Genomic DNA, 13,289 nt, shown 5'->3' on the forward strand with positions numbered 1-13,289 from the left:
AGTAATGTTTCTTTTTGCATTAGTTAACGTGTTATTGTGACATAAACTTGAACACATTTACTAACAGGTAGTTGGGTTTTTCCTAAACTACAACATGATGAATGCTACGTGTCTAAGAATGTTTAGACCATGTTTATTATTAATACTCTGTTCACAAATATATTTTAATAGCGTGCTAAACAATAACAATTAGTTTCTCAGATATAAAATATCATTTTTTTTATAGTACAAAGTACATTCTTTTATAATACAAAGCATGCGTGAGTCTATGGCTGCAGAATCATATCATAGGCTACTATAAAATCATACATACTAGGCTATTATAGTTGGGTTTTCCCCAAACTATAATTCCTGACTACAAGGTTTGAAATCGAGTAAAACATTTAGAATATGATGGGCAATTCGTTGTATTAAAATTTCTTACGGCGCGGTGATGTTTTCATGCTCTATATAAAACAATAAAAGTAATATGAGTGTACACTGTAACATGATGAATGCTATGGGTCTAAGTATATTTAGAACATGTTTATTGTTAATAGCCTAGCCTACTCTGTTCAAAAATAGATTATATGTATATATATATATATATATATATATATTTTAGGGGTGTCAACGTTAACGCATGCGATTAATCAAAAAAGTTTAACGCGTTAATATTTTTTTTAACGCAGATTAATCGCTTGATAAGGTTTGACCCCAACTTCTTGCCGTCATCGCAGCGCGGAAGGTTATCTATCATTGAGTGATGAGGGTACAGCGAACCAGTGTTGCCAGGGTAACGGCACAAGTGGGCTATTTTGAAAATACAGTCGCGGGAAAAATTACAGAGCCGTGGTTTGCGGTTTTTTGGGCTACTTTTATTATGTACCGCGACCGCCCAAAGTTTATATGTAAGGGATAATCAACGGCTAGATGTGCATTGAACGATTTGAATGCACGACATGGAGGCGAAGAACCGCCCGACGCGCAGCGGAGTGCATTCAAATCGTTTAATGCACAGCTAGCCGTTGATTATCCCATTTATGCCATGGTCATTTCCCAGCATTCACATATTAAAGATGTTAACAATATTTGTGCTGCAATATTTGACCAGAACGATACAAATGACGGTTATTTTCGTCTGTATTACTATTCAACTGTAACTGTATGTTACTATGGTTACCAATGTTTATAGGAAGCGCATTAATATAGAACATGACAAATAAAAATGAAAATAGATCCTTTTACTAATGTGTATTATACTTGGAATGTATCCCTGGCATCTTAAGAACGGAGAGGCGGTTGTAACATCAAACAACGTGAGTTTCAGCCAGAGCAGCAGAAATAAACATGACAACAGCCATTATAGATTATATTAGACAATACACACACGATTACGATAGACATGGTCTGTATGTGATTTTCTTGAGAGGAATGTGTGCATCTGAAATGCTAATTTGTGCAGTGATATAAAAGGTTATAAATAGCATATTTTAACAACCGTAAACGACCAAATTCCACATGTGATCGCAAAAGGAAGTTATTACAAACACTCGATGGTGGTTTGAAGTGAGTTCTGAGTAAAAGTGTACTATTAACCTCATAAATTGTCCTATGAAGCATGATGCTAATGTTAGCTCTAATGCAGCTGCAGAACAGGTCCAATTCTTCTTCATAATATATTTTGTCATAATACTTCAGGTAAGGTCGCAATAAATGTTTTGTTGTATTTATTTAGAAATACTTTTGATAATAGTTGGGTAAATGTATACTGGGACTGAAGCGATGTGGCTTGGTAAACGTTTTATTGCCAATTTAAAGGCTGATAATGGCTGAATAAAAACAAAAGAATAATGATAAAAGAATAATAAGGATTATGTCTCATACCTGGCGGAAGTGTGAATGCATTTCCGCCAGGCATTTCATGCATTTCTTTATTTCAACACATTTACAGGTAAATCCTAGTATTTTAAATTTGTGATTAATCATGATTAATCACAGTCCATGACTGTGATTAACGCGATTAAATTTTTCCTGATATTAACATGCTCACAAATGTTTTTTATTTTATTTTATTTTTTTGGTTGTTTGTATTTTATTGAATCAGATACCTGCACCACAGATGAATCCTGATGACTTTCTTCAAACTGTTTTCCTCTGAGAGCACTGTACCAACATCAAATGTTTAACTACACTGATATTCTATGGTAAAACAAGCTCCTTGACTACTGATTATGTTTTTTTCTTCATGAATCCATGGAAAGAAGCAGAAACACTTAAATAAAACACATAAATATCAGGTATGATTTACTTGTTTCACCTGTTGGACAGAATCTGTTGCAGGAATGACACACTACCAGTCCAAACGTTTTGAACAGTAAGATTTTTAATGTTTTTGTAAAGAATTCTCTTCTGCTCACCAAGCCTGCATTTATTTGATCCAAAATACATAAAGTTGTATTTGCTAAAGCAGTAATATTGTGAAATATTTTTACTATTTAAAATAACTGCTTTCTGTTTGAATATATTGATCAAAGCTACATTTTCAGCATCATTACTCCAGTCTTACTCCAAGTGTAACAATATACACTGTACCATTCAAAAGCTTGGAGTCAGTATGTATGTGTATGTGTATATATATATATATATATATATATATATATATATATATATATATATATATATATATAGAAATTAAAACTTTTATTTAGCACACAAGTGATGATAAAGACATTTATCATGTTACAAACGATGCTGTTCTTCTGTACTTTCTTTTCATAAAAAAACCCTGCAAAACCTCAGCTCTTTTCAACATAATAATAATAATTATTATTATTATTATAAATGTTTTTTGAGCAGCAAATCCGAATATTAGAATGATTTCTGAAGGATTATGTGACTGGAAGCTTTAAAAGACAGCTTTGATTGTTCCTAATAAACTGTTTAACTGCAAGTGAATCTCAAGTTATTTTGTGTGATAGCTAAATATATTCTTAATAAACTACAAACAAAAAATATATAAATTTATTTTGTCCTCATATTCTTTCTTGTAACTCTTCCCTCTCAGTCACATACCTGCCTGAATGGCTCTTTATGAAGCTCATTATGCAGCTCATTATGCGGGCCTTTGTCTTCTCAGGTGTGAAGGTTGACACCTTCTCGCATAGACCCTTTCTACTCAAAAATTGTCTTAGAAAATTTAAATCAATATATTGTTTTCTGTGAGCAAGTAAACAAGATGATTTTCATTTCATTTTGAAGCAAAAACACTAGGGTACAAGTTCTCAAAAGTCTTGTGAACAAATGTTCTGTATGTATTTTCTGGCCTTATTTCAGTGACTTCAAAATTGTAGTTTTTCACTAACCACGCATAAATGTTTCTTTCTCAAAAACACAATCATGTACATAAATGCTGCTAACATATTACTGTAGCCCAGTTTGTGCTGTTTACAGTGTTATTAGACCCCAGAGGGTTAATGTCTACCATTTTAATGCTTATGTTTACATTTACATTTATGCATTTAGCAGACACTTTTATCCAAAGCGACTTGCACTGCATTCAGGCTATACATTTTTTTTAATCGTCGTGAAAGTCGTGGCCTAATGGTTAGAGAGTCGGACTCGTAATCCAAAGGTTGCGAGTTCGAGTCATTTTATTGACTCAGCCGGCAGGGATTGTAGGTGGGGGGAGTGAATGTACAGCGCTCTCGCCACCTCAGTACCACGACTGAGGTGCCCTTGAGCAAGGCACCGAACCCCCAACTGCTCCCCGGGCGCCGCAGCATAAATGGCTGCCCACTGCTCCGGGTGTGTGTTCACGGGGTGTGTGTGTGCACGTTGGATGGGTTAAATGCAGAGCACGAATTCCGAGTATGGGTCACCATACTTGGCCGTATGTCACTTCACTTTCACTTTCTTAATCAGTATGTGTGTTATGTTGTATTTAGGACAAACATGCAGTCCAGAATATAAACCCAGATAGCAAAATTGTTCTGGGCCTTTTATGGCCCAATCACTGTTCTTAGTTTTGGCAATCATACCGCCGGGAATGCAGGGCCAAAACCGGCCCAAACAGTTTTGCCAAAAGCACGCCAGAAAGCTGCCAGAAAAATGCCAATGCCTTACCAGACGAGAGCCAGAAGACCCTAAATTGGCCCATATTCATGCCATGATATCGCCATTGAAAAGCCAGATGTCTCCCGAGCAAAGGCCATAACTCTGCCAGATTTTATTAAAACTAATTTGGCCCATATTAAATATCTGCACTCAACAGCAACCATGCAGTTCAAAGAGAAATCAAACCAGGAAACCATAACTGCTGAAAATTTGTGTTTATTTTCAATCAACAAACATATTACCTAAATAGGTAAGCATTTTAAACAATACATTTTTTAATACAAATAAAATGTAAGAAAATAAATGTAAAAACATTTGATACAAAGCTTGGTTATTGAAATCACACTAAACCATGAAAGACCACAAACTTATGAACAGAAACGGGCCAAAGTGGAATGTATACCACATACATATAATGTATATATATACATGTTATGTGTGTGTGTGTGTGTGTTATGTGTGTGTGTTATGTTATGTGTGTGTTAGTGTTTGTTATGTTATGCGTGTTAGTGTTTGTGTGTTATGCGTGTTAGTGTGTGTGTTATGCGTGTTAGTGCGTGTGTTATGCGTGTTAGTGTGTGTGCGTTATGCGTGTTTGTGTGTCAGTGTTATGTATGTGTGTGTTATGTTTGTGTGTGTTAGTGTGTGTGTTATTTATGTGTGTGTTATGTGTGTGTGTTATGTGTCTGTTGGTGTGTTAGTGTGTGTCTGTTGGTGTGTTATGTGTGTGTCTGTTGGTGTGTTATGTGTGTCTGTTGGTGTGTTATGTGTGTTATGTGTGTGTCTGTTGGTGTGTTATGTGTGTTATGTGTGTGTTATGTGTTGGTGGGTGGCTGGTGGTGGAGGACTGTGCTTCTCCTCCTCCTACCCCCCTCTCGATCGCCAGCCAAATACAACCAACGCCTCAACCATTGCTCCACCTCCTGGTTCGTGCATTCTCTACATCCAGGATTTCTCCAAATGGCTTCTAGAAACATAAACAAAGATATCATGGCAGGTTTCAGAGTTTAAATATAAGACTTTTTAAAGACAAAGTAAAGACAGGCAATGCCATTTAAACTTAAATTTAATTTAGGCCTTTAAGTTAAGTCCTATTCTTCTGTTGACTTTGTGCGACAGACTTAAGGGAAAGGGTACATCTAATCAACACTTTTACCTGTAACAACATTTTTGACTTCTAGGCCCCGGAATGATGTTTTGCCATGGAGGCCTGTCCAATTAATTTTGCAGGCCAAGTCATTCTGAAGCAGCATCTTCATGACCCTCCACACAGTGTCCTTGAGGGTCACACCCCCAGCCAGGCCCAGTGTCAGCACCTGGAAAAATAAAAACTAAAAGTTTTGAAAATATGAATGTTCATTGCGGAGAAAAAAAAAATGCACCGAAAAAAAAAAAAAGAGTTCAGAAAAAAATCTGGTCCAAATACTAATGATAAAAGTAATTATTACCAAGTCCTTTCTCTTCTCTGGCTCGGTCTTAATTTCACGGTCCAGCGCCAAAAGAGCCTCAGCATCCCTCAACGGCAGGAAACTTCCATCCATGTGGTGTCCATGTGGTGTAGGTGTAGAAGTAGAAGAGAGATCCTGAACAATGCGCAGCAGATTTCTTTGCATATCACACATCACCTCCTGTTTGACAATGATCTCTCGTAGTAATGCTGAAACCACAACATTTTAAAAACTGTTCAGTCCTTGCTAGCTATAACATAGAAATGTGTTTTAAAGGGGAATAGAGCATAAGGTCTCACCAGAGTGCAGGTCCATGTCAGAAGCAGCATGAGGGGCAAGATGTAATGGCTCAGGAGTTACATGGTGGCGAGACGGCTGAGAGGCAAGATGGTAGGATGGCTCAGGAGTTACATGGTGGCGAGCCGATTGAGGGGCAAGATGTAATGGCTCAGGAGTTACATGGTGGCGAGACCGCTGAGAGGCAAGATGGCAGGATGGCTCAGGAGTTACATGGTGACGAGGCGATTGAGGGGCAAGATGGTAGGATGGCTCAGGAGTTACATGGTGGCGAGGCGATTGAGGGGCAAGATGGTAGGATGGCTCAGGAGTTACATGGTGGCGAGGCGATTGAGGGGCAAGATGGTAGGATGGCTCAGGAGGTCCAAGGGTGCGAAACGGCTGCAGCGAGGCAAGTTGACTAGCTGGCGGAGATTCATTTGATGAGGAAATGGCGTCACGCAACAGTGATGGCAGAGGTGGAATGGAGGGCACCTTAGGGAGGACTGGTTTGCGCTTCACAGGCTCCTCATCAGACTCCTCCTGACTCGAGAGGAAGCGCTGGTTTGGTCTTTGAAGAGAGAAAAATAACTACAATTATTCACAACCCTACAGCCATGTAAGGCCCATTTACACTGCCTACTATGAAGAGACTCATCTATGAATGAAAGTCTATAAAACTGAGGTTTTAAAGTAAATTAAATCTTACGGCTAATTAAAAGTTACGGCTTCTCACCAACTACCCCACATACTATTTTTTTCAGTGCTACTTCTTACAGAAATTTGGCAACTTAAATGCTTAAATCTTTTTACAAGCCTTAGTTTAGAGACAAACATTATGTAGACAAACAGAGTGAAAAATCTGAGTGAAACACACATTATCCTCGATTCAGCAGATTTGCGACATACCTGGTTTTTCTTTTTTCTGGCCTCCCCTCCTCTGCTTCTGACTGGAGGTCTGTGTCATCTTCTGCCCGGCGAAGTTTCAACCTTGCCTCACTAAAGCTATCTGTCAAGAAAGGGAACCAAGTGAAAAACAAAGCTTTACCCAAACCGGTATTAGTGTTGTGAGATTAGATCATGATTGTTATATATTAAATCATTCGGTTCTTGTAATGTCTGCATCCCAGTGTCAACTTTACATTACAAAAAAACAAATAAATACACTTAATGACACCAGTCATAAACATAAGTGTCATTAATGTTCATGATGTGCGTCATGCTAATAAGGCTCACTCTTATGTAGACACCTTCAAATAAAGTGTTAACGTTACATTTAAATTTTAAGAAATACATAAAAAAGATGGCTTGATTTAGTCTTGAACCATAACAATGGATTAAAGTGAACACTCACTTGCTTTGTAAAGAACCCTGATGTCATAACTTGTCCAGGTCTCCTTAGGCATCTCACAGTTCTTGATGGCCTTCAACATGGAAACGAGTTTGTAGTTAGTCCATTTACAAACCTCTCCTTCAACCCACACACCTGGCACCACCTCCACTTCATTTGTCTTAATGAAGCTCACTATGAAATACACTGAGGTTTGGGGGGAATTTAAAGTTATTTTAGATGTAAAAGGGGAAAGACAACAAAACTGCCCTGTTCCCCAAATGGCATTCTGAAATATTTTAATACGTCATTCAGCCTTGTACATTTTAAATCTGAAGACAAATTTGACACTACAAAAACTCCTACTTCTTGAGAATCAACTGGGTAATGAAAGAATGTCTCCATCTTTGCAAATTCACGGTAGATGATGTACTCCTGGTCTTTATAGACAATAATATTTACCACCAAAGCAACAATCTGATTGATTCTAACACAATTGTCTCCTTCTGACGTGCACATCATTCACTACCAGTTCTCTGAATTGTAAAACATCCCCTTCAAACAAGTCTGGTACAGGCCCATTTCTATGCTCTATATTTACTTGCATTTTTGGCCACTTAACTTCAACGCTATGTTTTTGGTTGTGAACTTCAGACACTCTACGGATCACCTGAGTTAGAGGGCTGTGTGGTTTCCTGATCATTTTTTTTAATGTACACAGGTAATTTTCAAATGAAAACCCAGAGATCACATCTAAATGACCATGAATCTTTACATCATCACTAAGATGAATCAACCCATGTATATTGTAGACAACAAACTCAGGACCATACAATTTACTGAAGTGCTCCACAAATGACACAAGTAACCTTTTCGCAAAACCATTCAGAGCTGAACAAAAGCGGGGATTGGCTAAAATCGAGATGGCAACTGACAGCAGCGTGAAGTTGTTATACATTTCCTCAGGTAACACACCCCTAAGAACAAGAGGACCGCGGTGAACAGAAGGAACTGCCTGAGTTCAGTTGCCTTCCACCTTAGTCTTTCTGCCAGACTCCTTGGCTTCCTAGCAAATTCAACTGGGACGAATGCCTTCAAACTTACCAGCTTTTCAGAGATTTCATGCATGTCACGACCTGAACGACGACACCGAAGAGGGCCAGAACTGCCAAACCACAAATCTAAGAGCCTCCTCATTACTCCCAAACAAACCAAATGCATATAATCGTGAGGAAACTGACTGACCATACCGATACCAGTTTCAAGTAGAGGGGAAACTGCTATGTGATGTTCCTCATCTGTGCCCCTCGCAAATGACTCATCAGTCCTATCAGCAGCACTTACCTCTGGGAATGTCATGTGGTGACGAGCATAAACACCTGGCTGTAAACACTTATCACATCCTGCATAACCTGAATGGCCTTTCACCTGTTTGATAAAGGCTCTAGCAGGAGCATCACAAATGACCGAACCTACCTTCAGAAACAAGGTTTTTGAGCCTATGACAAATCCCTCTCTCAGCATTGTCAATTCTTGAACAAGGGCACCAAGATACTCTTGCAATGAAGTGGGTTTAGTCTCACCACAGAACAAAGCAATTAACAGTGGCCTGCTGGAAACATAATCTTTGTGACGCAACATGCCTAACACTGGCCAGAACTGAGTCGACGAGCTCTTAAACAGAGGCAATCCATCAAAATTAAGCTGCAACATAAACACATTTCTATCTGGAAATTTGGACGACAAATACTCAAAAGTTTTGCGAAACATGTTCAAAATACCAAAATAGAAAAACACCCCACCAGCCAACCTTTCCAGAGTGTACTTGGTTGCCGTTTTTAAAAGGGTTCTTCCATCCTTTGGAAGAAAGGGGTGATGCACTCGAAGGATGCACAGAAGAGCAGACAATGCCACTAATGATACACCATACTCAACAGCCCAGTCAGACAGAGCAGTGGACAAATCTAAAGGACGAGAAATCTCATCATCCTCCTCATCATCTTCAGAGACCTCATCCTCACTCACCATCTCAGTGTCCACAACTTCACCAAAGTCACTACTTACCACCTCATTGTGCTCTCGACACCTGTGCAAAGACTTCTTTGTACCTCTAAAATTCTCTCATTTGTCCTTTTTATGGCTCGCTTGCATGTTACTCCACTGGGACCGCTCCATTGTGAACTGGGGAAAAACAAACACAGAGATTTGTTAACACTACTGATTTATTTAGAGAGAAAAGAGGAGAAAGCTCTTTGTATGCATGTCTTGAACAGTGTATGTCCCAAGTAGTCCATCTGTGTTTTGATCATCGTTCTGAATCTGATCAAGCCGTAGTCTTTGACAAAAATGAGATTCTCAACTTTTTTGTTTAAAATGTTGCTTTTCTTTGTGAAACTTACCAATATTCAAGTGTTGATAAAAAAGGATGCTTGAAGCTAATAAAATGTTTTTAAAATTAAAGTAGGCCTACAGTTAAAGGTATTTTTTCAAGTATAAAAAATAACATTTAAACATAGTAGTATAGGCCTACTGCAAGTGCAAAAATAATATATAAATAGTAAACTATAAGTATAATGTTAAGTTCACTTAAAGAAAACTTGCAGTATAAAACTACTAAACTAGTAGTTTACTGAGAGTATACTTCAAAGTGTACTTTCATAAGCTTAAAATTTGCTACAAGTATTAAAATAGTAAACTACTAGTATACGTTCACTTGCAGTACAAATGAGAAACGTAATTATGAACTAGTTGTGCACTTAAAGTTTACTACTGTTAAACTTATAGTACACTTAAACATACTTTTATATACTAAAAGTGGGCCAATTTAGTCTCAAGCAGTAATAAAATAGTACACTTACAAGTTTACTACTAGTACATATTGACATTAGTATACTTACTGCATAATGTATACTTAAAAATATACTTGAACATTACTTAAGTATACTTCATAAAATGAACTTGAAGTATACTTCTATTTCGTAAGGGAATCCATACGCCATTTGCAATTTTCTCATCAAATTCCTGTCATCTAATGCCTGGTTCAGATTACACGATTTTTTTGTGTGCTCCGATAGTCACTGTGTCAGATTACGCGATTTTGACTCACTACAATCTTGTCGTGGACAAGAAACATGTCAGACTCTATTTTTTAGAGTCTATGGTCAGACTACATGTTGCTTTCCGATCAGTCATCGCGTGCCGTCTCACATGCACACATTCTCTCTCTGCTATAGAGAATGAGGATTACGTCACAGTCTTTTCACTCTGCATTGCATTTCGGGGAGGCGCCGCCATATTAGCAGGACACGCTGTCCGTTTCCATGGTTACTTCTCATTCTCTATACGGATAACTGCCTTTAAGTTAAACAATAATTCATTCTTCATTGTATCGTTTGCAGGGAAGAGAAGCTAATTTGTCGCATTGCATGATAATTCGATTTTTTTTTTCATTTACAATGTTGATCTGATTACCGTGAAAACAGTGTCGCCCACTGGACGCTCGCTGCTGCTTCAGCCGTCATATTAAATTATCCAAATAAAGTGTTTGTTCAACAAGCTGACAGAAGTAGATCCAAAACGTTTTTTTTTTTAATTATAAAGTATAATTGTTGTCATTATCAATATTCATTTTTCCACGCCACGGAGGAGAATCAGAGATTATGGGTCACATTCAGCGAACAGTCACAAACTCACTGTACTTTTTATATTTAATTCAGCAAATGACAAGCAAAATCAAATCCCTAGAAGCTTGTGAACACTTTTGTAGCATTTTTAAATGCTGGTTTAATGTACTAAGACAGTGATGCTAAAAGACATGCAGGTGAGCCAGATATTAATGTGACATGTTTAAACATTAAGCGTTTCCCTCAGAAAACCGTAATGTAGAAAGCGCTTATGGATTAAGACAGTGATATTTAATGTTCATATTTTGGGGCTCATCTGTTTTTCTGCACATATTATGATTTATTAGTAGGTGTGTACAGAATGTTTTCTTTTACTATCACTGTCTCGGTGCGTTTGTTCTCATGAGAAGAAAATGCTTAACGTAAATAAACGCGTTGCATTCACATTTTGAGTTTATATGCATATATGCTTTACAATTTTGTCTTTATCACTGTCTTGGTACATTAAGCCACTTTAAGCAGTTTAGAAAGCGAGTCATACTTGCAAAGAAGGTAAGTTAGCGTTAATTATTAAACCAACAAAATCAAATCTTTCAAAAACACACATAAATGTGTTTCTTTTATTGACAGAAAGGCAGTGGGTGTAATCAGTGACATTAACAGATTTACTATTCGGCGTCTTCTCTGCGACCTGCTTCCTTTGATGTGTTTACACATAGAAAAAAGGCGAAAAAACATACTGTTTTATCCAGTTTTCTCTCAGAACGATGATCTGAGTTACTATTGCAATTCTCGATGCAGCATGAATGACATACAATGGTGACATTTTTCACAATCACGACAAAAAAATCAATTACTGCCCTAAACTCAATAGCGGAAAGGCAGCGCTATCCTGCAAATATGGCGGATAAACAAAGCAGTTTCCCAGAATTCTACGCGGCGTTACGTCACATTCTCATTCTCTATAGCTAGCAAGGACGAGAGAGAGAGAGAGAGAGAGAGAGAGAGAGACAGAGAGAGAGTTCGCGCGCGTGACAGTGTGCAAATTAAGGGCCTGCTCACATATCGTGTCTTTTGCGCGCTCAAGTTCGTCATTTCAAATGTAGCCGCGCGGTATGCCCCAGACAAAAAAAAATCGTGTTATCTCAAGTTCGTTATTTCAAATGTAGCTGCGCGGTATGCCCGTACTATCGTAACAGACAAAAAATCGTGTAATCTGAACCATAGCCTAACGTTACAAAAAAAAAAAAAAAATGCAACATGGAACGAGTTAAAAACATACAAAACACAATTACCTTACTTTTACTTGGCTCTTGATAATCACCGGAGAAATCTCTGGAAATGTACAGTTTGGTCAGAGAAATGGGCTCGGTTTGGTGAACATGCTAGCAGTAAGCAGCTAAAGTAACGTTAAGTGCTGACGCTCTGGTACAACGATTCAAAAACGGGACAGTTTAATGCTTCTCATATCATATAATGCCAGTTTACACGGATCTTATACAATATACAACAGAAAATATTATTAGGTACTGGCTATTTGCACGATAGTTAATAAAATTACTAAAAATAAAGCATAGTTCAGCTTAAGCAACATACTTACCTCAGCGCGGTTCAGGTACTGAGGATGAGAATTGTCCGACTTCGTTTAAAATGGCGCGGCAGCAAGGTCAAGGGTCAATTACAAATGTTTTAATAAGTTCGTTTTTTCATACTTAAATATCATGTATCAGTTTTTATTTTATTATGTCAAGTATATTATGGTCAGACACCTTTACATACATTTTAAATACGATTTCAGTAAAATTCATTTATTATTAACAACAGCAACTGGAAAATACGTTGATTCTGGCATGTTTCATATTTGCCAGAAGAGAGCCATAAAATAACGCCCCTTCGGATTCCGATTCCGGAACTCTTCAGGGTTGCCATCCATTTGCCACCATCGTACACAAACCAAACAAATGCCAGAAGAATCCAGATAAGGCCCGGACGATTTTGCTATCTGGGAACCTGATAAACACATTAATATGGCTGCTTGTTTTGTTCTCTTCACAGGCTATATGGCTGTAGTCTCACTGCTCAGTCTTGTGAGTGTTTGTCATCAGCTCTACAATCCTCAAACTCCTGTCTGAGAGAGCTGGATCTGAGTAACAATGACCTGCAGGATTCAGGAGTGAAGCTGCTTTCTGACGCACTGAAGAGTCCAAACTGTCAGCTGGAGATACTGAGGTCTGATTTCAAACACTTTCATTCAATTTGTATTTTTTTCATTAATCATTAAAAATCACATTGCTAAGAATTATTCTGTGTGCAATTATTGTTTTTCTCATTCAGGTTTTCCATATGTAATCTCACTGTTCAGTCCTGTGAGAGTTTGTCATCAGTTTTACAATCCTCAAACTCCCATCTGAGAGAGCTGGACCTGAGTAACAATGACCTGCAGGATTCAGGTGTGAAGCTGCTTTCTCACGGACTGAAGAGAAACTGTAAGCTGGAGATACTGAGGTAAATTGTTTT

The 13,289-nt window shown here is 37.9% G+C and overlaps 1 protein-coding gene across 2 annotated transcripts; it reads right to left on the reverse strand.

The window, feature by feature from the left end:
- Window positions 1–5,426: 5,426 nt before the first annotated feature.
- LOC131539021 (uncharacterized) lies at window positions 5,427–7,252 on the reverse strand. 2 transcript variants are annotated; one of them, XM_058773285.1, is made up of 4 exons: window positions 7,174–7,252; window positions 6,729–6,828; window positions 5,843–6,390; window positions 5,427–5,752 (listed from the first exon to the last, which is right to left on the reverse strand). In XM_058773285.1, the coding sequence occupies exons 1-4, from the start codon at window positions 7,250–7,252 to the stop codon at window positions 5,427–5,429; spliced, it is 1,053 nt and encodes a 350-aa protein (XP_058629268.1). The 2 variants fall into 2 exon arrangements, with proteins under 2 accessions (XP_058629268.1, XP_058629269.1); XM_058773286.1 differs by lacking the exon at window positions 5,427–5,752 and having other exon boundaries at window positions 5,814–6,390.
- Between the last annotated feature and the right edge of the window lie 6,037 nt (window positions 7,253–13,289).

The sequence above is a fragment of the Onychostoma macrolepis genome, chromosome 04 (assembly GCF_012432095.1).
Source record: "Onychostoma macrolepis isolate SWU-2019 chromosome 04, ASM1243209v1, whole genome shotgun sequence".
Taxonomy (NCBI): Eukaryota; Metazoa; Chordata; class Actinopteri; order Cypriniformes; family Cyprinidae; genus Onychostoma; species Onychostoma macrolepis.

Bases quoted from the DNA above. Each gene is read 5' to 3' on its own strand.
- LOC131539021 (XM_058773285.1), bottom strand. From the start codon at position 7,252: ATGTTGAAGGCCATCAAGAACTGTGAGATGCCTAAGGAGACCTGGACA. The intron at 6,391-6,728 runs GTATGTCGCAAA...CTCTCTTCAAAG, and splicing joins CCAGAAAAAAGAAAAACCAG to ACCAAACCAGCGCTTCCTCT. The intron at 5,753-5,842 runs GTGAGACCTTAT...TTGTGGTTTCAG, and splicing joins TGACATGGACCTGCACTCTG to CATTACTACGAGAGATCATT.